Below are 26,187 nucleotides of genomic sequence, written 5' to 3'. Positions count from 1 at the left end.
CCAAAAAGGAGGCTGGATGGCACGAGGCCACGAAGCCAACGCAGATTCCACCCTGGAATGTGTCCGGCCGAAGCACTCGGACACCGAGCCCGAGGTGCCTTTGCCATCCGCAGGACTCAAAACTCAAGTCTTGGCCAGACAAAACCAGGGCCATTCCCCGGACACCGGCTCTATCCATAACCACGTCCACGTTCCCACTGCGCCGATGGCTCCTTTGAATTATTCCAGGGCAACCTGGAATTAATCCTTTGAATTATTCCAGGGCAACCCTGGCTCCCACAAAGACTTTCCGGATGAAGCAAAAGGAACCATTAATCCAGCACCACCAGACGGAACAACACACTCAGAGCCAAACAACTACCAAAACCATGTTCTTTTTTTGCCAGCATAATTGGATCAGCAAGAAATAACAGCACCACCACCACAGAAGTTAATACTACCTTTATTATACAATATTTAAAAAGTCATTTTTTCTACCTGTCCCCTTATAGCTTGCATTGTGCTGCAGTCGATTTGCGGAAACTGCCAGAATAAGTGCTTACTTTTGAAAAGGACAAGCGATTTTATTTTAAAAAGTAATACACATTTCATGACAGCAGATTTGATAAAAACGGTAGCTTTTTGATTGCTTTCGATAGTCCGATTCCTCGCCCAAAGTTGATTTTACTCGTGGCTTCGGCCTTGTGATGCTCGTGACAAGGCGAGCCAAGACGGAGCAGGTCGAAGCACCTGGACGCTCTTACACCGACGCTCACGTACAGCATCCGAAGCAGAGTTAACACAGAGCCAAGCAGAAGGTCGTAAAAAGGCCAGATTTAATTAATTAAGTTCGTACAAACCTCAGCTAATCTCACGCCGAATTTCACATGTTTCTGAATTACTAGTTCTCCATCGCAATCCATTGCATGGCTCCTTTCCCCGGGAAAGACGCGCGGGGACCTACGAGGGACCTCGGCTGCTCCGGAGGGGAAGGAGGCTGGGATGCGGTCGGAGGCTCCACGGCCTCGGAACCGATCCCAGGAGCAGCGAGCCCAGCCCTTAGCCTCAGGTTTTATGGCACAAAGATCCTGGTTTATTTTCTGGTGGGTGAAACAAGGTTCCAGTGTGGGACCTGTCTTTTCCTATTCGCTTTCATCACATATTCAGCTCAACACACGACAAGCAACTCTGAGATTTTCCCAAGGAGATACCAACGTCAGATGCAACACACTAATATTAAGCAAAACGTCCCATTACTATAATAAAAATTGAGGAGGAAGGAGAGAGACCACCCATAAATTAAGAGTACCCTTTAGCAGTCTAAGAGCAGCCTCTTCAAACCAACGGCTGCTCTGTCATCAAAATAGCACTGGGGCAGCTCGGGCTGCTTCCTAGGGCGTTTCTGACCCGGCGCAGGGTTTCTATCGATGAGCTCCTCTATTTTACAACACAACAGAGTATTTACAAGCAACCATGAAAAAGGTGGTTTTAATGCAGCAGCCAAGCTCTGCAATGCTGCGCTGCAAGAGAAGAACGAGACCCACGAGAGGCGCCCACGAAGCGGCCGCTCAACGGACGCACGTTCCTCAGAAACCTCTCCCGCGTCACACTCCGAAGAAAAACACGGCGGAATAGTTGAAATATTCAAATATTTGCTCGGTGGAAAGAGTTTCTGGCGCTTCCTGCTTTGGAGAGAGCCGAGTTCTGGCTCTTGGGTGGCTACTGTCCCTCGTCGTGCCCAACCGCACGCGGGAGGCCCTGACTCCTCCTTGACGCCTTCGAGGCTCTGCCCCGTGATGCGGGTGGGAAGTTCTCAGCTGCCCTCGTGCCAAGGGGAGAATCCAGCCCCCCAGCAAATGTCATCTCAAGAAAAGAAAGAGTTTCCCACCCGCCGGGCAGAACTGCCTCCTCCAGCCACTCGAAGGGTTCCCTGCACTGCGTCCGGCTCCTCATCCCACAGGAGCTCAGGCTTCATCCCAACAGGGATCTTGTCCAGCTGGAGAGCAGCAGCTCCCCCGGGAACGGGGCAGCCCCCCGGTGCCCGACGCCCTTTCCTGGAAATTAATTCCGGGTAATCCCAAGAGGAGGTTTCAGCTAACGGACGCAAGGACAACTTGGGCACAGGACAACTTGGGCACAACCCCTCTTTTCCCTCAACAGGGAGCAGCAAGATCTGAGCACAGGACCCCTAGGGCAGAGAGCTGCCAACAGAGACCAAAGCATCAAGCGTGGGCTGAAAAGCTCAGGATTTTCCAGAAGTGAGAGCCTAATTCTTTAGCTAGGTAAGTGTTCTCCTTAAGCCATGAATGGCAACAACTAGTGTTAGCTTTTGCTTTGAAAGGAACTCGCTGCGGGGAAAAGTGCTCTTCTTACCACTAGTACCATAGGTCTTTCCTCATCCCTTGTCCAGTGATCTGAGCGTTGCGTTTCTGCCAACACCGAGGGCCAACCAATATCAATTCAGCTTAAAAACCTGACTCAATACAAGGTTCCAGTTATGATGGCTGCGATTTTAAATCTTACCAGAATGACTGAGAAGGGGGAGAAGGTTGTTTTAGAAGGTCGGTCGTGCCTTGCTGGCATCTCTCCTGGTTACCTGTGCCTAGCAAGAAAGGCACGAGACCGAGACCCAGATTGGAGCAGATCAACAAGACTAATCACAGTCCCTGGTCCACACTGACAACTACAGCTGCAGAATATCAGAGCATCCAGCCGTCTATTCCTTTTAACTCACTAATTTCCAAAAATCCTAGCATTTAAATGGCTTTATTTATTTCTGTTTTAATTCACAATGGAATTAAGAGGATGAGACCAGATCCAAATGGTTTGTCATGCACGTGAACCTGCAAAGAGGTTCCCTTGTTCACTGCAGCTCGGCTTAACGATGAGCAGTGACCAGCTGTTCTCTTGCCCATTCCCTGAATGGTCCCTCGTATTGGAATCAGCCAATACTGATTTTTTTCCCTAATCCACAATAGGTCCAGACCAGAATATTTTAACAAGTTTAGAGGTGCGCAGTATTAAAAATATCCTTAAGAAACACTGAGGTAGACTGCACCAGAACAGGACGACAACAATCCCGCCATATCCACCTGCTGAGTTTTTATCACTACGAATTGACACGTTCCGTGTGTTTAAGAAAACAAATAGTTTGGTTTTTCTTTTTTACAGTGTTTTATATATTAAAATAAATAAAAAATTTCTAGTAAGAAAAACTTCTCTTTAGAAAAGTGTGAGAATATGTCTTCTTTCCTGCAGTGTAGCACAGAGCGGCTAAACAGCTACTACTTGGTAAAGCAGAAGAAATGTAAACGAGGCCTTTAGAAATTGAAGATTCTTAACCCCACCTCTGAACTGTCTGATTTGCCCCCTAATTTGTGAGCAGGCTTTTTGTACCGTCCACCTTGGTTCGAGCGGCCCAGACTGAACCCCATGTTCCTCGTGGAGCCCGTGCTCCTCGGAGAGCCCATCCTATTGGGTTTAAGCACAGCTTGGCTGGAGCAGAGCAGGAGCCGAGAGGCGTTGCCCGTCAATCCCAACCCTGCTCCGTTCGCTTATGGGGAGAAAGCCATAAAAAGCCACACGCCGGCTTTGTGTGGCTTCCCACTCACACCAAGTTGGGAAAAAAGCTCATTTTCTCCCAGCAGAGGGAACAAGCAGGCATGCTCTTTTTCACTGGACTTCTCCAAGAGAAAATAGGGATAAATTGCGGAAACTCTCCCCTTTTAAAAGCACCTCCTGCACAGCCATGGCCTGTGGCGTCTCCAATGCTCCTTTCCTGGCTTAACACCTGCCCCCCGTCACCGCGGGACACCTCGAGCTTCGCAGTTACCGCCCAACGCCTCGCGCTCGTCAGCTCTGTCCTTAGGCCAGGAGCAGCAAAGCGGCGTCCCGAGGATGCAGCTTAACGCCGTGAAGAGTGGCGCGCGACCCGGCCTGGTGCAGGCATCTCGGCCAACCCCGGCAGAGCCGCAGGCAGCGCGCGGCCGGTGGCAACGGCGCCTAACCACAGCGCCCAGCAGCTCCCGCTTCGCACGCAGAGCCTTGGGCTCTCCCCCTTCACAAAGCGGGGTTTAGTGTCTCTCTTGGTTAGTCTTCGCTTTTCCCCTTGCCGCTTCCCCACACGACGCACGCGGAAGGCACAGCCAGCGGAGCGGCCGGGCTGGGGACAGGGCCATGCCGGTGGCCTCGAGGCCCCAACAACCACCTCAGCCCCAGCTACTTTACCTCAGGGCTTCGACTGGAGCCAGCTGACTGCGTTCTATAAATCACAAAGCTGTTGTTATAAAGCCTTGTCAAGTAGAAACTTAACATGTGCTTCATAGTTCCTAAAAGGGGCATCGGCTAAAATTAGTTCATTCTGAAATCTTTGGACCACTTTAAGACCAAACAAGCCCCCCCAGATTCTACCCTCCCAGAAAGGATCATAAACAGTTAATAATTTATATGAAGTTTAAATTTAAACTAAAGACATTTTTAAATATGTTACAACAAACAATATATATACTCAAGGCTGTAAAGAACAGAAAAGTTGGTATCGCAGGTCAGGGGACTCCTACCTCGTTTGGTCTTGAAAGGACCCACAAATCTCAGATTTCTGCTCCTTTGGCTCCCAGCACATTTTCCTCATTTGATAATGAGAGAAAACCTACTCCCAAGAGTCCTTAGTATAAAAATAATCTGTTTAGGATTCAGTCACTCCAGGGAAATTGGGGGGAAGATAAGTACACACTTCTGAGAAGAGGAAAGCTTCTGTGAGAACATACAAAACTTATGTACAAAAAAGAAGTGTATATTTGGATATACATATACACCCCACATACATATACTGCACACACGCACGCACACACACGCACCCTTGGGGTTTAACCCATTTAAAAAGTTATGAAAGCAGCAGCTATTGGTCAATCTGAGGCCTTGGCGCGTCCCAACGGGTGTTCAGATCCTTCGGCTGTAGCAAAGAGGATGCCCGAAAGGCTGGAATTCTCCTGGAAATGCTTTTGTCCGGCAGCCGTCTGGTTCCACGCCGCTACGTTTAGCTCAGATCCCAGCGAATTTCATGTCTCCTGTTGGCAAACATGGATGCTCCTCCTTGAGCTTTAACTTAAAAAAAAAAAGGTCACTTCCTGTTTTGAAACCATGGTTACGCAGGGGCCAGCAGCCATGGAAACCTTTTCCATTTATGTTCACAGATAAGTCCACTGAGAACCAGTCAACTTGGCAAAACAAACAAACAAAAAAAGTATTAATCATAAGATGATTAAAAATCTGAAGTTTGTCGATGTGTGTCATACACTGTGGCAGCAATAAGAAGAGTCCTGAGATTTGTGAAGGGGGGAAAGAAGCAGACACAACCCTCGGGCCCAACGGGAGGTGTTAGGAAGGACTTGACCTGGGCATGGAGAGAATCCGCCCGTTTTTCTTGCCACCGTTCATGTGAGTGTAAGGTATGTGCTCTTCGTAGTTGCCCTTGAGGGCCATGGAGGGGCCGTCGTCCCGGCCCAGCACTTTGTCCCTCTGCGAGTATGAGGAGGGATCGAGGGGAATGCTCTCCATGTTCTCAAAGTCCATCTCGTACTCCTCCGTTTCCAGAGGCTTGTTCTCCTCGCTGTAGAAGAAGGAGACCTCGTGGAAGCTGGGGTGCAGGTCCTCCTTCAGCATCTCGATGATCTCTATGAAGGTGGGCCTCATCTTGGGGTTGTACTGCCAGCACATCTGCATCAGGCTGTGCCTGCACCGAGACAAACAAGCGTCAGGGTCGGCAGGAACAGCCCACACGGGCAGGACTGCCACAGACCAACACTCGTGGCCATGTCAAACCACCCACAACAGGCGCTCGGTGCCCCGACCCTCCTGAGGTTGTGTTTGCTCTTTCTTTGGTCTCCATTTTTGCCTGGAGATCCTTTTCCCACTCCTTTTCCCGCTCCTTTTGCCACTGTTTCTGTCTAAATCAACTATGCTTTCCAATTGCTTCAATTGTTCCCAACGTGGCTTCCAAAGGAAGCAGAGCCGTTGCTCACAGATTCTAGGCAGGCCCACACATGCTAACAGCCCCGTCCCCATTTTTTCATTCATTGACTAATTACACCTCAAAGATAACGAATTTGCAGAACTTTCAAGGAAAACAGAGGGTCATGCCCAGGACAGAAGTCCCATAAACATCCCACCTACAAGGCAGACTGCAGCAAGAGGTCCCATGTCATGGGGCACCCTGAGGAAAGAAATTACAAGTGTCTTGAGTACAAATAAACTTTCAAACTGGAGTTTGGAAGTAGCTCCCAGAGAAAAGGCCCCAGGAGAGCAGGTTTTTATCGTAAGGATCCTCACAAAACATGTTTATTTTTGACTGTGGAGCTGGACATCCTGTTTTGGCTGAAGTGGGTTAGGGTAAGAGGTCACTGAAGGCAGCCAGTGACTCTCAGCATTCCCCATTCCCAGGCAGGGCTCCTTCCCCTCATCTCTGCCTCCTGCTTCCTTGTGGCTCCATATACCCCTTCTGTCACCACCCCAGCTCAGGTTAAACACTTAATAACAAGATTTTTTTTTTTACTCTGACAGAAGCAACTTAGGGAGCATCTGGGTGTGCGGGTCCAGGCATGTCCCCGTGAGCAGCTGGGGACGGCAGCCCTCTACTCAGCACAGGCAAGCGCCCGGCTCCGGTTTCTAATCCTCTTTTTAAGGTGTTTTTCCCTGAGTCTCCACACGGTTCCTTCTCTGTTTTCCTCTCAGCTTGCAGACAGCCCAGCCTGGGTCTCCTAAGTGGAGCAATTAGTCTGCCCCAGAAACGAAGAGGCTGCAGACACGATAAACAGCTGCGGGCTCTGCCAAGCGCTCCCTTACCTTTACCTTCTCATTAGCCATCAATCAGGTTTCTGGAAATTTGCAGTTAAACGCTGTAATTCTCAAGGCAGTGCAATACCAAACTACTTACGTAGGACACAGGGATGATTTACGCAAAGCCTCAGCAGACCTCGGATTAGCAAGCTGCTTTCCAGCCTCTGCAGCCACGTGGACGCAGAGCGTGGCCAGGCCCTGCTGCGGTTATAGACGTAAACTGCCACTCACCAGCGTGTGCAAGAGCAAGAGCATTTAGTTTGGGGCAACTAGTCCATACCTACTAGTAGTTTCAGCTTTTCCTATGCTTTATAGGTCATTCTCTTGAGCCTGGACTCCTGATACAAGGTCCAGGCTGGTTTTATTTCTCCCTGCTAGGGAAAAACGCTTGCTTGGGATTCTAGCTTTAACTCCTGGCTCTCCGAGAACATCTTGGTTGCATTTCTCGGACAGGCAGCTCCCTGTGTTCTGCTTTGTTCTTCCTGCAGAGCAGAGCCTAGGAGCTACCACCTCTGTAGGCCACACTGCAGCTGAAAGAGGGCAGCTCTGTCATCACCACCTGCTTTAACACCTCTTTAACACTGCTTTAATGCTGCTTTACAACTTACAGCCTCTCTGGGCAGTTGTCTGGCTGATCCAGGTAGCCTCCATCCATCACAAACTTTAGCACCTGTTCGTTGGAGAGTCCCTGGTATGGCTGCTCTGCCAAGCTGCTTATTTCCCAAAGGACAACACCAAATGACCTAAGGAAAAAAGACAAGATTTCTAGTAAGACTACTTAAAGAACAAGTATATTTTTAGAAAGGCAATAAAATCCAAACGAGGTTTTGCTTTGTATTCTGAAGAAGTCAGAATTCTGGCAGAATTCAGCTTGGCAGGCAGAGCACAACTTACCAGACATCTGAATAAGTAGTGAAAACACCATCCTTTAGTGACTCAGGTGCCATCCACCGCACCGGCAGCAGTCCTTTGCCTCCCTTTCGGTAATAATCTGTCTCATAGATATCTCTGGTCATACCAAAATCTGAGAAAAAGATTAGGATGTGTTAGGCTTCTGCATTGAGCTCAGTTGCTTAACTGATGGTTACTGAGAGAAACTTGAATGGTGGCCGTGTTCTTTTTTTGAACTTTAAGGCCATGATAAAGAAGCCAGAGATGCAACTTTTAGTTATGGCATCCAGTCTAATCATATTCGTTCCCTTTAATTAAAACAGGGCTCCTTGCTGCGTTTCCAAACGGAGACAGTGGAAACCACATGCGTTTCCAAACAGAGACAGTGGAAACCACGTGCATTTACAGCATTGGCCTTGAATTTTGTAGAGCTGTCTTTTCAACAGATATGACTCACAGAATTACCGTCTAAATGTATGCTACATACCTCCAATTTTTACAGTGAAGTCTTCTGCAACCATACAGTTTCGAGCTGCAAGATCTCTGTGGACAAATTTTTTGGCATTCAGGTAGGCCATGCCATCAGCAATCTCTGCAGCCATTTGGATCATTTCCCTTAGCGTGGGTGGTGGACGACCAGGGTTATTCTACAGAAGACAAATATTAGAATAAATATTATCAAGCCAAGTTAGTCTGTTACATTATAGTGTCCCCTTCCTCTCCTGCCTTTACCTCAGCGTCAGGTCTCAAAGAGCGAAGGTAGCTCTTCAGATCTCCGTGTGCCATTAACTCCATGACCACTAGAGTAGGTTGCCCTTTGGAGACAACCCCGAGGAGGCGAACCTGGAAAACAAATGAGTTTCCTTCGGGATTGTGTCCGAACACACTGGGCAGAGTCCAGCTATGAAAACAGAGGGTTACCAGGGAGCCCAGCCTGCCCCGAGGAGCCCCACAAAGCTCTCACATAGAAGCCTTGAAAGAGCAGAGTGAAACAATGCAGACAAATAAACATGTTCTATAAGAAACACAAGACATGGAAAGATCCCAGCTCTTCTTGATTAGTTGTCTCTTTCAGAAGGGCTGCTTTTGTAACCTGCATATCAAGCTTCAGAAGCATTAAATACATTATAAATACATTTTATATATATATATATATCTATGTGGTGAGACTTCCATGGCTATGGAAAAGCACGCAGAGTTGCTTACCACATGATGGCAGCTGAAGCCTTTCATCACAGAAGCTTCGTTCAGGAACTCAATGCGCTCCCGGAGGCTGGCTGATTCATTAACAGTTTTTACGGCGACACGAGTCTCTGGCTCTCCCTTCACTATGTCCTTGGCAATCCCTTCGTACACCATGCCAAAGGAGCCCTGGCCCAGCTCTCGCAGGAGGGTGATCTTGTCTCGAGGAACTTCCCACTCGTCCGGGACGTAAACTGTTAAACACAAAGAGACATTTTTGAGAATGAGATTTCTGTAGCACTGCCATGGGTCACTGTGGATGTGAACTTCTCAAAATAAAGGCAAAAAAATAATCCATAAAGGATAAAGTCAACCCTGTATTGTTGCACTGACTACAGAAGCAGCACAGACAGCACTCATTGCTCTCACCGTCACTGGCACTGAGGTATTCGGGGTTAGAGGATGCATAGAGCGGCCCAGTTGGTCCTTCAGTTTGTCTGGAAGAGAGAGAGAACCTTTTGGTGCATCTGCAGTCTGATGCTTTTGAATTTAAGGCAGTCTCTTCATTCCCAAAGCATACAGCAAATGTAAAGTGAGCCAGTTTCCAAAAGCACAGTTGTATTTCCTAAACTAATGTTCAAATCATGATCTAAATAGAGAATAAATTCCATAGAGAATTACTTCTAACATGGATAAAAAGAAAAACCTTTGGATACAAGTTGTATTCATTCATATATGAGATTGTACTCACCTCTTTTTCACAAGCACATAGGCAGCTCCAATAATTCCAGCAAGTATTATTGCAAAGATGATCGGAACAATTATAACGGCAATATTAGGCTGAGCATTCACTAGGAGAGAAAGAGAGAGTTAAAGGGATTAGGCCTCAAAAGGCAAGTCTTTTCCTGAGTAAAATCTGCCCCTTGAATACACAGGAATGAACATGAAACTAGAGGCTGCTTCAGTTGCAGAGTGCAGAACTGCTCAGAACAAGAACGCAGTTCAACAAGGAAGGGAAAGCAACCGACACACTCCTAAGCATTTTCAGTTTCTTGAAAGCAGGTGTTTTACTAGAGTTTTACGCCCCTCTATATCCCCATGTGCTCCTTCTAAATCCCCATCTTCCGTCAATAATCCAGGTTTCTGGCAGCAACTAAATGTCAGGGAAGAAAGGAAGAGAAACCCAAACTCACAATAATCAGCCACGTAGAAATAGGCAGGCTCCGTCCACGAGCCGTTCCCAGCCAGCGAGGTGGCTCGGATCCGGACGCTGTAGTTCCCGGGCTGCAGTCCACGCAGTTTGCAGCCCTGCTCGCTGGCAAAATGCTTGCGGGAGACACAGGAGTGGCCTTCCTGTGGACAGAGGAAGAGGCAGATGAGTTATGCAGCCTCCGTGGCGATCTGGAGGCTGGTAGGGGCCTCACAGGGTCTCCTCCTCGCTTGGCAAACATGCACAAGGAGCGCTCTGCACGCCCGGGTCTATTCCCCTGGACTGGTTCGTCCTGGATTTGTGTTTTATAGTTTCAGAAGCTGAGGTGACACTGAAGTGTTGGCCCTGTGTTTTGCTCCGTGTCAGCCCTGAAGGCCAGGCCTCCTGCCCACGCGGCGCTGCCTGTCTGCACTGGGCTGCCCCGAAGGGCTTTAAAGAACTGAAATTTCCACCTGTGGAATAAGAAGCACTTGCCCCTAGGCAGCAAGTGCCGCCTTGAAGAGCATCTGTTCTTCCCAAACAAGCTCAAAGCCATGCCCGGGGCTAACCCTAAAGCGAGGAAATACCCAGCCACAGCCCAGCGATGCCAGAAGTGACACAAGAACACAGAGGAAGGCAGAGGAGCCTCTGCAAAACCAGCTCCCAGCCTCCCTCCTAGCGTTGGCGTCGAAGGAAGCGGAGCACAGAGCTGCTCCTTCCTTAACTGAACACAATTCCTCACCTCAGCCTCCCCAAGACGTCCGTAGCTCACTTCATACAGCACGATAAGGCCATTTGGTTCCTTGGGCTCCTGCCACTTCAAGTGCACGGTGTTTTTTTCCACCAGCTCATGGGTAACCGGCCCCACGATGTCATCGGCCTTAGCTGGAACCAAGGTCAGGATTAACTATAGTGCTTACGGCATATCTTTTACAAAAAGCAAAACTGTTGGTATTAACACATCATCTTTTTGTATGGAGGGTAACAAAATCACTGTATTTATGTGGTGTTTTTCTATCGCAGCTAAGTCTCACAGAAACCAACCAACAAAACAGCCTTTGGAGCATATGCTCCTCACCTGTGTCAAATGCAAGAGGAGTTTAGGAAGATAATTACCTTCTGGCATGGTCCTGGCACTGACGTAGGCTGCAACGCTGCAGCGGGATTCCTGAGCATCATGGTTACAAGCGTGGAGCTCAATGCGATACCCCGTAAAATGCCGCAGGCCTGAGATAACCAGGGACTCCTTCGACTTCACTTTTTCAAAGGGTTTCTGCTCGTCGCTGTTCTCGGACGCTGCCACGGAGGCGTTTGGAGAGGACGGGATGGTGGGGATCACCACGGTGGCGTTTGCCACGGAGCCAAGGTCCCGCCGTTTTCTTGATGGCCTGTCAAGTATCACAGGTTAAAGGGTTATTTGTCATCTTCAGTGCAAACACATTTGGCTGCAAAGAAAGCCATGAGCTGGACACTTCAGAGTCAACCCAAATTCAAACCCTCAAATTCAAGCCTCATTTCCACTGCAACAACAGCCAAGAAATCCATTTAGACGCTTTTAACCTTGTCATGAGACCAAATATGAAGTGCTTTCCAACAAACAGTTAAAATAAAGATTCACATTACATATATAAATATACATATATTCATTGTGCTGTTTGTTAAATAAAGATTGCCTCTCCAACTATCACACGTTAGTCTAAAAATCAGTTTCTGCAATTGGGAAAATAAAATAGTGTGAACTGGTCAATGGCCCTGTCTGCAAGAGAATGCTACAAGCCAACTGTAATGTCAGATTAGGTTAAATAACAAAATAAAACAAGCAAAATTCAACCCAACAGAACTAGGAACTATTGAAATAAAACCTTAGTTTCCTTGGAGGAAGGAAGAAGAAAAAAAATCCAATATCAAACTTAAATCTCTTGTTCTAATATTAAGACAGCAACACTTTATTACCTCTACACACTCGCAAACAGGAATGCCGGGTTGGGAAATAAGCACCTGGAGGAATTTGTTATATTACTCATTTACACAAAAGGAATTAATGCCCTCTGAAAAGCAGATCATGTATTTTAAGAGGATGATGATCTTTTTTGGCGTGTGCATGTAGCTATTAAAGGGTACAAAGAGTGACCTGAACTGACCCACACTTGAGGCATCTCGAGGCATCTCGAGGCTATAAAACACAACAAGCTGCTGAAGCTGCTGAACTTTGCAGTCCAGCCCCTGATATCAAGCAAATCACTGGCCAACCTGCACTGCAAAGCAGATCTGGAGACGGATCGAGTCTTTGCCTGCAACACAACCATCTTCCACTTATATTTTCCACTCAAACTGCAAATGCAGCCATAAGGAAAGCAGACTTTAAGATCTCCTCACACTAAACAGCACCTTGCATACAGTAACATATGCATGTTTGACCACCAAAAGCAGCCATGCCAAGTGGCAGGTTCAGCAGAGCACATTCCAGGTTTTAGTTTTTTTCTTCCTGTAATTACTAATTAACCCCAGGGACATCATTTTTAAGTTGCTGTTATCTCCACTCATGCATTGTTCTGAAGAGAGCCCCCCAACAATGGGGCAGAGTTCAAAGATCTGGGTCTGGGTGACACCACCTTCCTCCTTTCAGAGGGCCCTTTATGGTCAACCAGAAGCGTGGCTGTCCTTACAAAGCTACACCCTGCTGCTCACAAAGTGTGGATTCAGCTGTTCCTCATCTTTAAGATATGTTTTTCACAAGCGAAACAATAACCAGGCCAATGATGCAACACAACAACAACTTCTTTTCTTCTTGAGTAACAGAAAGGAAGGAACACTTTTGAAGCAGTTAAGCCCAGACCTTTATGTATTTACCATCCTAGATTTGCCACAATTTTCTTGACGAGCCCGGGATGTGTTTTCAAGCATCTAACGTCTTCCCACAGCTGCTCCAACGCAACTTTCATTGCGACTCGTAGCCGTTTCAGTAGCTCCTGGGAGCTGCCATGTGAAATGCTCAGCCTTGGATTCCTTTGCCTCCTACTACTGGAGATGACCAGCACTGGAAGGCTCCCAGAATAGCAGCCCCTTAATTCTCCTCAGCCTCTCAGGACTTTTAGTACTTTTGAACATTTTCTATGTTTTTCACAGAAGGACCAAGCTGGAAGTGACCTGTGGCAAGCATCTAGCCCAACCCTTTGCTCAAAGCAGGGGCAACCAGAGCAGCTTGCTCAGGACTCGGTCCTCTGGACCTAGAGATCTCCAGGAACACAGACCCCACAGCACCTCTGGGCATCCTATTCCAGGTTTCAATCACTCTTTTGCTCCAACCTGAAAAACTTCTCAATACAGAATAAATAACACAAAAAAATAAATAAATAAATAAATAAAATAAAATAAAAATAAAAATAAAGCATCCGCTTCCAATGGTCACTTTGTTAGCTACAAGGGGATGGTACAAAGCACATGGCACCAAGATACTAGCTCCAATGGGGAAGATGGGTACGACAAGAAACATTCAGAAACTTCTCATTTGCCTTGCCAAAGCCAAAACAAAATAACCCATGAGACCTGCAGCTCTCAGAGTATCCCGCTATGTGTGCACAAGGCAAAGGAACAGCTCTGGGATTCCCAAAGGGCTGCTGAGAGAGTCAGGTTAGACCAGACCTGGAATGAGGCAGAGCACGGCAGGTCTGTGGGACAGCCTAGGGCCGAGGGGACAGTGCACAGGGATCAGGTAACTGGGAACGGACAGAAGGAGAAACAGAGGACATGGAAAACAAGGAGAAAGGACGGAGACAGTGCAACTTCTCAGCTGCTCTGCTGTCTTCTCTGGCCCTGCCATTTCCCACTCTGCTGGTCTCATCTTTGAGGTTCTTCTCAGGGACTTTCTCTGTTCTTCCCTTCCAGGAAGAGGCCACAACAGCGCCTCGAGAGAGGCTGAGAAATGACCAGAAGCAGTATCTAAAAGAACCTGAAGTCAAACACACTTCATGTTCAGTTGCCAGGCCGTATAGAGGGTCTCCTACGAGCTGGCAAAGGGCTCAGTAATCTCATTAATTTGCCACAGCCTGAAACCTGTGAGGAAAGACAAGCAGGCTGTGCGTTAGCAGGACAGCGTCTCTGCTGCTCACTTATCGTGACGGCCAAGGTAGGTTGTATTAAAATGATTAATCTGTCTAGGAAAGGTGATTAAGGTGATTTCTTCCTTCGCAGGCTGACAAGGTGGCACATCCTGGTGATTGGTTTCTTCCTAAAATACCTACCCCAGAAACTGGCCTGAGAAGCATCCTGAGTTGGCTGCACAATAGGATTGAGAAAGAGAAAAAAATAAAAATCAGATCATCAGAATTGTTTGCCTACATCCAAAGGAATTTGGCCTCCCTGCATGGCTTGGTTTCCCTTTGGTCTGGAATGTGCTGCATCCCGGGCATCACTTTGCACACTGAAACTTGTGCTGATGAGCACTAACAGCAAGAAATAGCACGGGAGCAACTGCACGAGCTTCCGTGACAGCAGCAGGCAGCAGCCAGGCTCACCACGAAGAGATACTGGCTAAGAATGCACCCTCATGAGAAAAAAAAAAAGGTTCATTGACCTTTGTCAAGGAGCTACAAACAACTGTTTAGCCAAATGCAGCAAGCGGAGAACAAATGTAGCACAAATACACGACAGCGCCAAGAGTAAATTGTTACTCCCAGTTACTCCGTGAGTTGCACATGAAGTGTGAAGAATTTCAACACCACTTAATGTGACACTGTGCGTGCCATGCAAAACAGGACATTTACCACCCACAGCATTGCCTTCCTCATGGTATTGGAGGTACTTCCCGGGCTGAGTGCAAGAAAGAGCGCAAATATCGTGCTGAAGGACAAGGTTGTGGCGTGGAAAACTTCCCTTTTTCTTTTTTCAACTCGATAAAAAGCTAGACCACAAAATTCTAAGAAGAAGAAAAAGAAAAAGGCTATTTCTGCCACCACACAAGATTAGATGAGCTACAGTACAGGTTTTTAGCTATTTGTTGAGGATTCTCACTTTACTCTCAAGCTAAGGAGAATTCAGATCAGGAAGCACAGCAGGATCTTCCAAATCTGTAACATCACTTGGAGGTGCTCAGCGTTCACCAGACTCAAATGTACAGAATCAGCTGGATGAGATAGTGTCAGGGAAGCCCGGAGAAGTTCTGTTTAATAATTACATTTCTCTACCCCACATCACTTAGACAATAACTTTGCCTATTTTTACCTGGGGACAAACACCTCATTGTGAAGATAGTTCTCAAAGGTCTTGCGGAAGGCAGATTCTTCCAGCTCCTTTTGTATTTGAGAGTCCGTTTTAGGGCAGGAGCAGCAGTCTCCACTGACATCCTCATTCTCACTTTGATTGTATTTCTGAGGGTCTTCGGATTCAAAAGGCGGCGACCACGTCCTCGAGGGCAGTTTTAATCCTACGGACAAAGCCATTTAATGTCATTCTCCTACTTGACAAGGTAGGAGCAGATTTGAGTCTACCGTGAGGCAGCAGCCAATAGGTAAGATCCCAAACTAGTGTATGCTACATAGCACATTATGGTATCGTGAACAATCACACCCAAACTGGAGCAATTTCCCCCTTTTGTATGACAGGTCTTTGATTCAAATCGATGCTAGTTTTGGAATAAAAAGCTCGGATGTCATTGCAGCCAAGCAGAATCCCTTGCAAGATAGGCACAGAGACACACACTCACCCTTTAGGCAGTAATCCAGCTCGTAGAGCTCGCTGTCTTCTGCCTGCTGCTGCCAGAACACCAGGTAGTGAGTGATGTTCCCATTGGGCTCGGACGGCGGTTTCCATTTCAAAATGATTTGGGATGAAGAATTAGAGACGGATATCGGATCTAACGGGACTGAAGGAACTGCAGAGGGAAAAGAAGAAACTTCCTATGAAATTAAACTTCCTATGAAATTAAAGCCATGGAAAGCCATGGACATGGAACTATCACAACTGCCAGTCCAAAGGTGAATTTCTTCTATTATTCGCTTTGCAAGGCAACAAGACTTTAACGATACTGACCAGTAGCATTGGTCTGGACGTAAATAATTTCACTCTTTGCACCATACGTCCTGCGTTCGTCTGAAAAGGTGACGAGGGTTTTAACAAACACGGCATACTGCGTCCATGGCTTCAAGCCCCTCAGCAGCCAGCCTGGCTGGGCTTGGGCTTTGGGCTCGTTTGACCGTGGAGGAGGGTCAACATCCACAACTGTCCAGCTGTTCGACCCACAGGCATCTTGGCCATCAAACTCCGTCACGTTTTGGTAGGGACTTGAAAAAATAGGGGATAAAAGAGAAGTCTCAAATTAACACAATCCTGAGGCACAGTGAGTTTTGCAACCCAGTCTAACACTGTCACAGATCAGAAGCTGGCCCACAAACAATCCAGGCTCGCTATTCTGAGCTTGAAAAAAGAAAAATGATGAAAATAAGCTTGATAGTCCTAATTTTTAAAGAACGGTTCCCATCTAAAATGCAGCAGGTATCTCATCATCCTATAAATATGGGGAGATGACAAAGTACAACTCCACAGTTAGAACACACGTGGATGTTTAGAACAGTTGGAACAACTACTGTTGGATTGCCCTTAAATGAGGAATATCGACTGCATGCAACTCAATTAAGTCAGGGTTCTTAATTAGCACCGAAATAAATAGGTAACACAGGAAGTTTAAGTGAGAGAGACAGAAGTATCATAGAGACTGAAGAGCTACGTCCTCAACAGGTTTAATGGTTACTCTTTGAAGCCAACTGTCATTTGAGGAAGCCCAGCATGGCTGCTGTTTTGTACCCCCTCCTTAAGCTTCCACTTACGCTTCTTTGTAGAAAAGCATAAATCCCAGGAGGTCACGGAAATCTGGAGGCCAGTATGGCTCCCACTTCAATAGGATCTTGTCATGGGATGTTCTAATAGAAGAAAATTTCAACAATTCATTTTCACCTATAACAAAAAGAAAAACAACCATGATTTTGCTGGTTTTTAAAGTAATCCTTTCTATTTGTAATTCATTTTTTGTTTGTTTTTCACAGATGAATATGAGGAAGCTTAGCATTGAGAAGAGTTGCTCATTAAAGCCTCATCTTCCTCACTATTTGTGCCTTGAGCCAGCACTTGGAAGAGATGATCCCCAGAGGTGACTGCCTTCTTTAAGTATTCCATGATTTTATGGAAGTAATCATGTACAAAACTTGAACTAAATTTGAGTTTGCAGGAAATTGAGAGTAGCACAGTTTAAAATTCATGACAATCTGCACAGACAAACCCAGCAAAATGGTCTGTGTGGTTTCTTTAGCCTCGATCTTCAAAGGAAGTGAATCCCTAGCCCAGCCTGGTCCCTTTGCAAGCAGGAGGGGAAGACAAGTGGCTGCAGGAGGCTGGAGTTTTGCAACCCAGGGCAATGGAGAGGAACTGGTCTGCCCAAGAGCTGTGCAGCTCTTGTTGGATTTGCCAGTCCTGCACGAGCTGCACGAGGGAGGAAACGCATTCATCTCCCTGGCACCACATCCAGCCCAAACAAGGGCTTTTTTATAAACAGGATGCTGCCAACATGAAAACCAGGCTTGAAGCAAAAACAAACAAAAAAGCCAAGCACGCTGGCAACACGTGGCCTGGCGGGGGGGAGGCGAGGAGAACAGCGCAGCAGAGCCCAGCTAAAACTGGCTAGGAAAGGCAGCTGTCTCCTCCTGCTGCCGCTCTGAAAGCAAAGCGGCCAGCTGGCACGGGCACCACGATGACCCGCACCCCAATTCCTGGCTTGTCCCCAGCCATGGGGAGAGCTTGGTGAGGACTCGTGGGAAAAGGTGCCTTTGCAGAAAGTTGATCCTTGGAAGAGTTTTCCTCTTCCCCAGCCCCAGGGCTGGGGTGCAGGAGGTGCTCGTGGTGGCCACGCTCTGAGTGGTGCTTTAGGGGACTTTAGGGACAGAGTGCTGGAAGCAACATTGCTCCTTGGCCGTGTCGACACCTTAGTGCTGTTGTTGAAGGTAGCTGCCGGCTTAAAGCACAACAAAATGTGCAGGAAAAATGTCTCCAACTGTTGTCATAGCAACTCCCTCGGATGGCTCCAGAGATGGGTGAAAATACCGTTCCTCTGCTGTGTTTGCTCTCCGTGCATGCTGTCCCTTCACAACAGGCTAAGAGAAGATTATATTAATCAGGTCCTAAGCAGTAAGTCTAAGTCCTAACTGGACTAAGGTTATACCGTGCTAAACTCTTCTGAAGGACACAACCATGCACTCAAACCCGAAAAGCTCGTAGCTGAGCACACAAAGAGGAGAGCTTGGAAGACCAAAGCTGGCAAGGCAAATTCGTGGCCAGAGGTAGAACCTGTGCGTGCCTTTACTCATGGCATATTGACAATGTCACCTCAGCGAACGAGCAAGTGGCAGGTCACATGGCTGGGGCTTTAGAAGGACACAACGACAACCTCTGAGGAGGCCTATAGCCTCAGCATGGAGAATATTAAAGATTAGCAAAGACGGGGGGAAAGGAGAGCGATACAACTTCTTCCTGCGTTTGGAAGCTTTCTTACATGAGGCTTGGTCACCATTGGTCTTCAGGGCTATGTCATTCCTTTCCTGACGCCCCTTAGTCCCAGAGATCTCCTCCATCTTGTGGATTTCTGACAAGCACAGCTTGGGATTATAGTGGAAGAAGAGTTTGCCTCGAGCAATGGTAAGGTTGTGCTTACTCCAGTCCCAAAGCTGGCGAAGATTCTGGTTGTCCAAGGCATAAAAAGAGTAATTCCTGAAAGCAGAAAGTGAAAATATTTTTCAGGAAGAGATCTTCTGAAAACTCACATTTTTGTTCTTATACACTGATCCAGACACTGTGGAAAAATGAACACAAACTATCTTCCCCATTAGGCTGCGGGTCTGGGGCTGAAGAACATTTAAGTAACTTGGGGATTGTTTACCAATACAAATCACTCAGCACTGGCACTCCTCGTGCTTCAAAGCACTTAATTAAAATACCTATTGAAGAAACTCACCCAGCTTCTAATGTTTCTCCTCTGATCAGATGTAGCTTACGAAAAAAAGAAAGAGAAACCAAGGCATAGGACCGGCGGATTTTTAGGTAACCTGAGATTTCTTCAATCAAGCCCAGATTTGCTTCTAGCTCAGCTGCTATGTTATCTGCAGAGAAGAAAACACTGGGTTTAGCTTTCTGATATCAGAGAAACACTGATATCAAAGCCCAAACAGATTAAACGGAACAGCTCTACAAGAAGCTAAATGACACTATAAAAATCAATAGTAAACCAAAAGAAAAGAACACTGAAAGAACCTTGGCTTTCTCCCCCCGCCAGCCTATTCTTTTTCTGAATCACTGAGGTTCATAAACAAAAGGAAAAGAGAAATTCCCCAACTCATGAAAGGTGTCATATTCACGGATCCAACACCCAGTGCCCTCTACCTTCTTAGTCCTCCAGAACTTACTTCCTCCACGGATATTTATCACCAAGCTTCCATTAACAACCGTGCAGCCACGGAGCTCCTGGGCAGATGTCACCGAATCGATTGTCTTCTCCTTCCCATAGTCACAAACCTTTGGGCAGGGTCCTGCACAGGGAGTGCAGTGCAAGCTGAAAAACAAGAGGTCGAGATTGGAGCAACGATGCTTTCGTGGAATATAATCTGGGGTATCTCCAGCAATCCTCAAAGGCAGAGTAATCGGCTCAGAGAGATGCTCTTCTGACAAGGGACTCCTCAGTGCACAGCATGCGGTACCCCAAATAACTGACAATTATTCTTAAAATTGACTTGACATTTCAAATTCCAGTTTGAACTGTGCATCATTATGAGATGAAACAACTTCTCCTCGCCATCCTGTCCATTTCTACATAAGAGGAATCAGAGCAAAGTAATTTTGACTGTCATGGAGAGCTGATCTATCCAGTGCTAAAGGTATCGTGGTTTCACAATTAGGGAACCCAGTGTCCCCTCTAAGAGGGTTAAATGTGTAGCTGATGAGCAGACGGGCAGGCCATTCATCTGGGAACCCTCTGATTGAGGATTGTACATAAAGTTGCTTTAAAAAGGCAACCAAGCACGTGCTTTGTGCTCTGGGGAAATACTTCTTAAAAGGCAGCAAGATAATTGCTTGCCCTGGTCAGAATCCCACAAGAATGTACTTCCAACTAGCTCAAAGAGGAAAAAAAAAAAAAAAAAAAAAAAAAAAAAAAAAAAAAAGGTGCTTTGTCTCCCCTAGGAAAAGCCCAGAGTAGTGTTGTGATGTCCTACTGACTGCAGGTCTGAGGAAGTTTGACTCAATGATCCTGAAGGTCATATCTAACCGTAATGATTCTGTGATTTTAAGTATAAAACAGAGACGATGGCTGCTGTTACACAAGGAACATACCCAATTTGGGGGCTGCTGGCTCACCCACTTGAGATGCAAAACAGGAAACAATAAAAAGCCCCGCTAGAGCAAATTCCCTGAAATTGTTCTATCAGGAGCAGATATATGTGAGCACAAAAGCTACCAATATTCATAGAAAATCTGACTCATCACAATACAGCACGTTGTTTGGGACAAACAGTGAAGTTTTTAGCAATAAACAACTTGGCAGTAAGAATTGTTTAATTCATTTGCTGAAAAACCCTGGGAATAGCCAGAATGGCCAGTCCCTGCCCTGAATCATGCTACAGTTGTTTGTTACGCTGCCCGTTTATGTCTGGCTCAGCTTGAACCTGCTCGATGAAAATAACTGCAGGGATAAGGGATAGATATTCTGAGAAGGATTCACTCAAAATAAGCTCTGCCTATTCTGCATTGTACATGTCTCTGTGTTAGGCTTTTCCCTATTCTGCTTAAAATGAAGGCCCTCTAATCTGAGGTCTCCTTGGAAGTGGAAGGGAGAGGAGGCTGCTAAAGGCCTCTCCGTTCCCCATCTCCTCCATCCCACTTGAGGGCAGGAAGACTCTTCAGACTTGCTAACAATCCTTTCTTGCCCTCTCTTGACTCCCTTTCCTTTCTGAACTTGAGAGGGGGGAAGAGAAGCCAAGTGACACAGAGGAAGACTAAACTATTGACACACGGCAGATAAACGCATCTGCTCCTAACAGCTCCAATTAATGAGGTATTAGTTTGCCAATCAAATTAAATTAGAGCAGACAATTGGCACGAACGCTTAAACGCTTGCAAGTTTCTCAGTGTGGACACCAAATAGGTCGCCTTGGCCCACGAGAGAGCCACACGAAGCGCCTGGGCAACATCCAAACTACAGCACGGCTTGTTCGCTCGCGGGCATTTGCACTTACTTGCTGGAATTCATGATGTACCCGGAGGGGCATTCGTGGACACATTCGTTGTTGTGAATAACGTGACACCCAGACTCCCTGGCGTTTTTGCATTTGTTGTGCAGCTCCTGGCAGAAGCTGAAGGTCACGCAGCGCCAGCCCTCGAAGCGGTAGTAGCCCGGCGGGCAGGTATCCACGCATTTGCCGTCGAGGTAAAAGTTGCGGCAAGCCACGCATTTCTCCGGGCTGTTCGGCTCCGTGCAGTCGCCGAGGCACTCGCTGTGACAGCACTGGCCGTCGGGGGTGCAGCCCTGCGACTTGCAGCCTGCTGGGCAAACTGCAAAGAGAAGAGATGAGAAGGGCCTGAGCATCAGAGCCCGGCAATGCCCGGCCACGTGCTTGGTCCAGCTGCTCAAGCAGTCCTCGAGCTGCCATCTGACCTCACAATTCACTGATTGATTTTAAATCTCCAGCACGTGGGGGATCTGGAGTGTGGGTATCCAAAGAGGAGACGGAGCTCTCCTCGCACGCTGAAGCCTCGAGCAAGGGATGAGGTTCCACAGCACCAGCCTTAAGCCCAGGACAACAGCTTACAGCCACATTATGGCATTTTATTTAATTAAAAAATTAAGTTCTTCACATGAGTACTTGCAAATAAGGCTTGTCCAGCCCTAAGCCTGGGGACCCCTCAGCTTCACGAGCATCCGTTTCCCACCCAAACACCAACTCGCCCCCGTTTCCCACGGGGAGCCCCGGCACCCAGCATGAGCACTGGAGCGCTCCTCGCGAGGCAGCCCGACACCGAGGGCACCCACAAGTGTTATTGCTTGAGGTTTCTCTGGTTGGCTTTTTAATTATCCCATTACTTAGCGCCTCACAATGCTTTTAATGAGTGGTTTGGGCTTTGGAGCAGACACTGAGCGGCAGCCGAGCTCGGAGCAAAGCCCGTGACTAAAGCAGCACCTTCCCGTCACGTCGCTTGCTGCTTGTTCAGCACCTTCACGCTCAGCCTCGCGGTTCAAGCAAATTGGACTTAAGGAAATTAAGCCCAAGTGCTCCAGCCTAAACATGCCAGGGAAACTTGGGTTCAGGATGGATACGATGAAGCCGAAGGCACCACTAAAAGACAGCCCCAAAAGCCAAGCCCAGCTCCCATACACAAGCAAGAGAGGGCGGGAGGGCAGCACGGGCCTGGAGCTCCTTGTGTTTGGGGAAATTCCAGACACACCAAAGTGCAGGGGCTAACATGTTATTTTTAATTTTTGGCTACCTTGCTTGCCCATGCCAGTGCTGGAACGTGGTCCCGTTTTAATCAAGTCAGTGCCCAGCGTGCGGGCTCCATAGTACAGGATGCCATCAATGTTTTTCTGATGGAATCACCAGCCGGGGTTAGGAAGAACCTCCCCCTCGTGCTGGACTCCAGCCCCTTCGCGTCAAAGCTGCTCTCGGGATAAGCAGCAGAAGCCACAAGCGGAGGGCATAGCAAAAATGAGCAACGTGGGGGTTGTTCCAGCCTGAAAAATCCTTCCAAACACCAAATGGCTGAAGTCGAACTTCTATCATAAGGTCCATTTAATCCAGAAGTACCTGCCTTCTTCCATGTCAATCAGTACAGGTATTTCTTTGGCCATTTCCCAAGATTCATCCGTTTATGCGGAACACAGGAGGTTATTATTAAAGTTCACTTTTGTGGTGGCAAAGCTGTCGCCTGCTTACAGTGACAGTTCTTAGTCATGAAGCCACCCTGTAGAAATGGCATCGTATGGAAGGGCAACGGGTAGAGAACCCCCTTGAGGGTGATACCTTGCATCGCACTAAATACAAACCCAGAAGCTCGCCTTAAAACATCCTATATATTCCTTAGCAGGCCACCGAGGGTGCACGCGGAGCAGGGGATTAACGCAAACGTGCAATTAAATTTAGCAATGCAGGACATCAAGAAAAGCTGTGTCCGAGAAGTGAGTAAACAACCTGGGGCTGCTACTAACTGAACTGCTCTGGCAAGCGTGAGGAGAAACCCTACCCGGCCACTCACGAGCAACATCGGCACCAAGACACAGAAGAATCCAGAATTCACTCCAAAAACGCTATCGGACTTCTTAATTGCAGCCTAATTAACACAACAGCCACACAATATTTTTGTGTTTGTAATGGAAACTAATCTCCCAAGTCCTCTGCTTCTTTACACATTAGCGCAGCTGCAGATATTCACAGAGCAGGAACTGTTCAAGTTCCCATCTCTAAAGGCTTTTAGAAGATACAATCGACCTGTTTTTGAATGGGAGAAAGAACGACACTAAGAACAATTAACAGCTTTTTATGGCTGTAAAACAGCTTGAAGAAAGGGAAGTCGCCAAGGTAATATTTTTTTTCCATGAAGCACTCAAGATAAGAAATTATCAGTCATGTTCTGTCGAAATTTAAATTGCAGAGAACCCCAAATAAATGTCAGCTAGGCAGAGTTTGCCCGCTAGAAAAGAGTTAAATATAAGTTATATAAAAAAGTAAAATAGTTGAACAGAAAATAGAAAAAGAGTTTCCTCTTTTTTAAACAAGCATCTGAAATGGTGCAGAAACCTCTCCAGCACCTTCCTTACTGCCTTGCTCAAGTCCTGCTGCAAGAGGCAGTGGTGAAGGCACCGTGGAAGCTGCTGCATGAAGAATTGAGCCTCAGCAGCGGCTCGGAGCAGAGTCCTTCATCACGGCTCCATTAACCTCCTCCTCTGAACTGGGCCTCTCAATCCCACCCCAGCGCTCCGCAAACCTGCCCCACGCCGGGCAAAAACCGGAGCCGGTGCCGAGGCTCCAGCCTGCGCTTCCAGGGGTGGATAAATATTTAACCAGCAAGCTAGCGCGGCTCCGAAACCCTGGGAAACAATGTGTTTTCCAAACCTTTCCGAGGAGGGATTCGGACGGACGCTGCTCCGGGCTGCTGAGGCCCAGCTGGGGGACAGGCGCCGCTGCCTCAGCGCCGAGGAATTCCCACCTCTGCGGAGCGTTCCCGGCTCTTCCCGCGCCTCAGGTGAAAACAAAACACCCCGGCACCGCAACACAGTGCCGGGCCACCACAGGTAGCCAGGAGATCCATATTTAACAGGCCATTAAGCTGTCTGGTTATTAGGTCCAGGTTATTAGGTTATTAGTTTGTCCAAATACTGGACAGTTGTTGCAAACACCCCTGTTTGAGTTTTATTCCTTGCTTTCTGCTAATAAAACAGTAGCAGTAAATTGTCAAAAAAGACAGAAAAGAAGATAAACATTGGTCAGGGTAGATGATGCTTTCCCCTAGCAGGGAATTGATTTAAACAGCTACCTCCTGGTGAGCTGAGCAGCCTTTTGGAAACAGCCGTAGTAAAATGCACGTTTAAGAGGTCCTAAGCTGCACATGTGACCTCAAGGTATGACGCTGTGTCCTGCACAGACACAGATGCTCCCACGGGGCTGCTCGAGATGGGATTTTTGCCTTGCAAACACGAGGTCTGTGTGGCCGCAGGTCAGCAGGGCCAGTGCAGCGGCCCCTTGGGCCACTGGCACCAACCAGGGTCACCATCGAGGGCCACCAGCACCAACCAGGGCCACCAGCACCAACCAGGGCCACCGGCCGGGCAGGCGGCCCCGCTGCAGAGCCTTCCTGGCACTGCCAGGGCCCTTTCCTTGAGCGACACCAGACGCGTTTTGAGCATAAACAAGGCAATTAGGAGAACTTCAAGACTCCCGTTCCCCTGAAATCCAGGGCAGGAAACAACTGCGACAGCAGAACCGCCCTCACCCTTAGCCAATGCATTTGCTGCCTGCGCAGGGAGGCATCCAACCACCCCGCTATCAGCGCAAAGCAAACAGGGCTTAACCCCTTGCAGCGCAGCCGAGCTGCTGGAAACCCCACCAGACGCACGCGCTTTGACAAGTGCTTGTAGGCTTTGCTCCTGACGAGCTTTAACCCACGAGGAGGATTTAGAAGGGGAAGAAAAACGTAGGCGGAAATGAGGATGAATCCAGCATTGACACGGCTTAAAATGGCTTATTTTGGCTGCGCTACGTAGAATTCAATGCCAGGGCTTGGGTTAGTGTAATGTTACACGGCAGGCACACATGTATAATTCAAAGGCAGTGTCCCACTGAAACAGGATCGCAGAGCTCGTCATTTCCCTGCCTTTTTCCTCGTACTGTACATGGCAGGAATTACTATCATATACATTTATTAAAGAACGCTCTCTCCTGCACGCGCGCATGGAATTCCTAGCGGAGTTGCCACTGCAATGGGAACTCAAACTTAATTACCTAATTGTCTATTAGCAATAACGAGCTTGGGAGAAAGGCATTCTTACAGCTCTAAGCAAAAATAAGCCAGAAAAAGGAAAAGCAGGGACTAATTGCCCAAGACAGTAACTCCAATGTGTCTGTGTTGTAACCCCAGGATCTTATTTTAGCACTGTATACTCTACATGCTCTTTCTGAACTTCTAGAAATGCTAAACACGGTAGCCTTCACCAAATCCCATATGGATTTTGCATCCTTACAACATCATGAGTTAAACCATGTTACATACACATAGACCTGAACAAAGGGCATAAATATATCCGTTATATACAGCCAAGAAATGAATTAAAAGTAAGTGTATGCGTTGCATAAAGATGAAGATAGGTTTAAAATTTGAGCAGAGGTTTCTCCAGGGAGTTTTGGAGACTGCAGCCTTCAGTTACCTCTTCACGTTCCTGAGACAAGGGTAGCATGTCAGCTGCCTGACAAAGGGCTGTAGTTATCAAGTGAAATTCAGGAAACATCAAGAGAGGTGTGAGCAAACAGTGTCAGTTATTCAGCGCTCAACTGCTTTAACGGCGTTTTTTCCTTCCGGTTGCCCAACACCAG

The 26,187-nt window shown here is 47.4% G+C and overlaps 1 protein-coding gene across 1 annotated transcript in view; it reads right to left on the bottom strand.

Annotated features, from left to right (window-relative positions):
- Window positions 1–439: 439 nt before the first annotated feature.
- INSR (insulin receptor) overlaps window positions 440–26,187 on the bottom strand; it is a 40,700-nt gene continuing 14,952 nt past the window's right edge. The window contains exons 2-20 of the mRNA XM_026035148.1: window positions 21,343–21,658; window positions 19,519–19,664; window positions 19,071–19,215; window positions 18,612–18,826; window positions 16,897–17,023; window positions 16,103–16,353; window positions 15,777–15,944; window positions 15,296–15,497; window positions 11,192–11,463; window positions 10,818–10,960; window positions 10,080–10,239; window positions 9,638–9,737; window positions 9,316–9,383; window positions 8,911–9,140; window positions 8,437–8,547; window positions 8,192–8,351; window positions 7,708–7,837; window positions 7,422–7,556; window positions 440–5,710 (exon numbers count right to left, since the gene is read on the bottom strand). Of these exons, the coding sequence (XP_025890933.1) occupies window positions 5,356–5,710; window positions 7,422–7,556; window positions 7,708–7,837; window positions 8,192–8,351; window positions 8,437–8,547; window positions 8,911–9,140; window positions 9,316–9,383; window positions 9,638–9,737; window positions 10,080–10,239; window positions 10,818–10,960; window positions 11,192–11,463; window positions 15,296–15,497; window positions 15,777–15,944; window positions 16,103–16,353; window positions 16,897–17,023; window positions 18,612–18,826; window positions 19,071–19,215; window positions 19,519–19,664; window positions 21,343–21,658 (3,434 nt within the window). The 3' untranslated portion in view covers window positions 440–5,355. The remainder of the gene's footprint in view (window positions 5,711–7,421; window positions 7,557–7,707; window positions 7,838–8,191; window positions 8,352–8,436; window positions 8,548–8,910; window positions 9,141–9,315; window positions 9,384–9,637; window positions 9,738–10,079; window positions 10,240–10,817; window positions 10,961–11,191; window positions 11,464–15,295; window positions 15,498–15,776; window positions 15,945–16,102; window positions 16,354–16,896; window positions 17,024–18,611; window positions 18,827–19,070; window positions 19,216–19,518; window positions 19,665–21,342; window positions 21,659–26,187) is intronic.

This window comes from Nothoprocta perdicaria, unplaced genomic scaffold (assembly GCF_003342845.1).
Source record: "Nothoprocta perdicaria isolate Ctin4 unplaced genomic scaffold, notPer1 scaffold_157, whole genome shotgun sequence".
Classification (NCBI taxonomy): Eukaryota; Metazoa; Chordata; class Aves; order Tinamiformes; family Tinamidae; genus Nothoprocta; species Nothoprocta perdicaria.
Note: the sequence above shows the minus strand (reverse complement) of the source record. Positions and strands in the feature narration are given on the sequence as shown.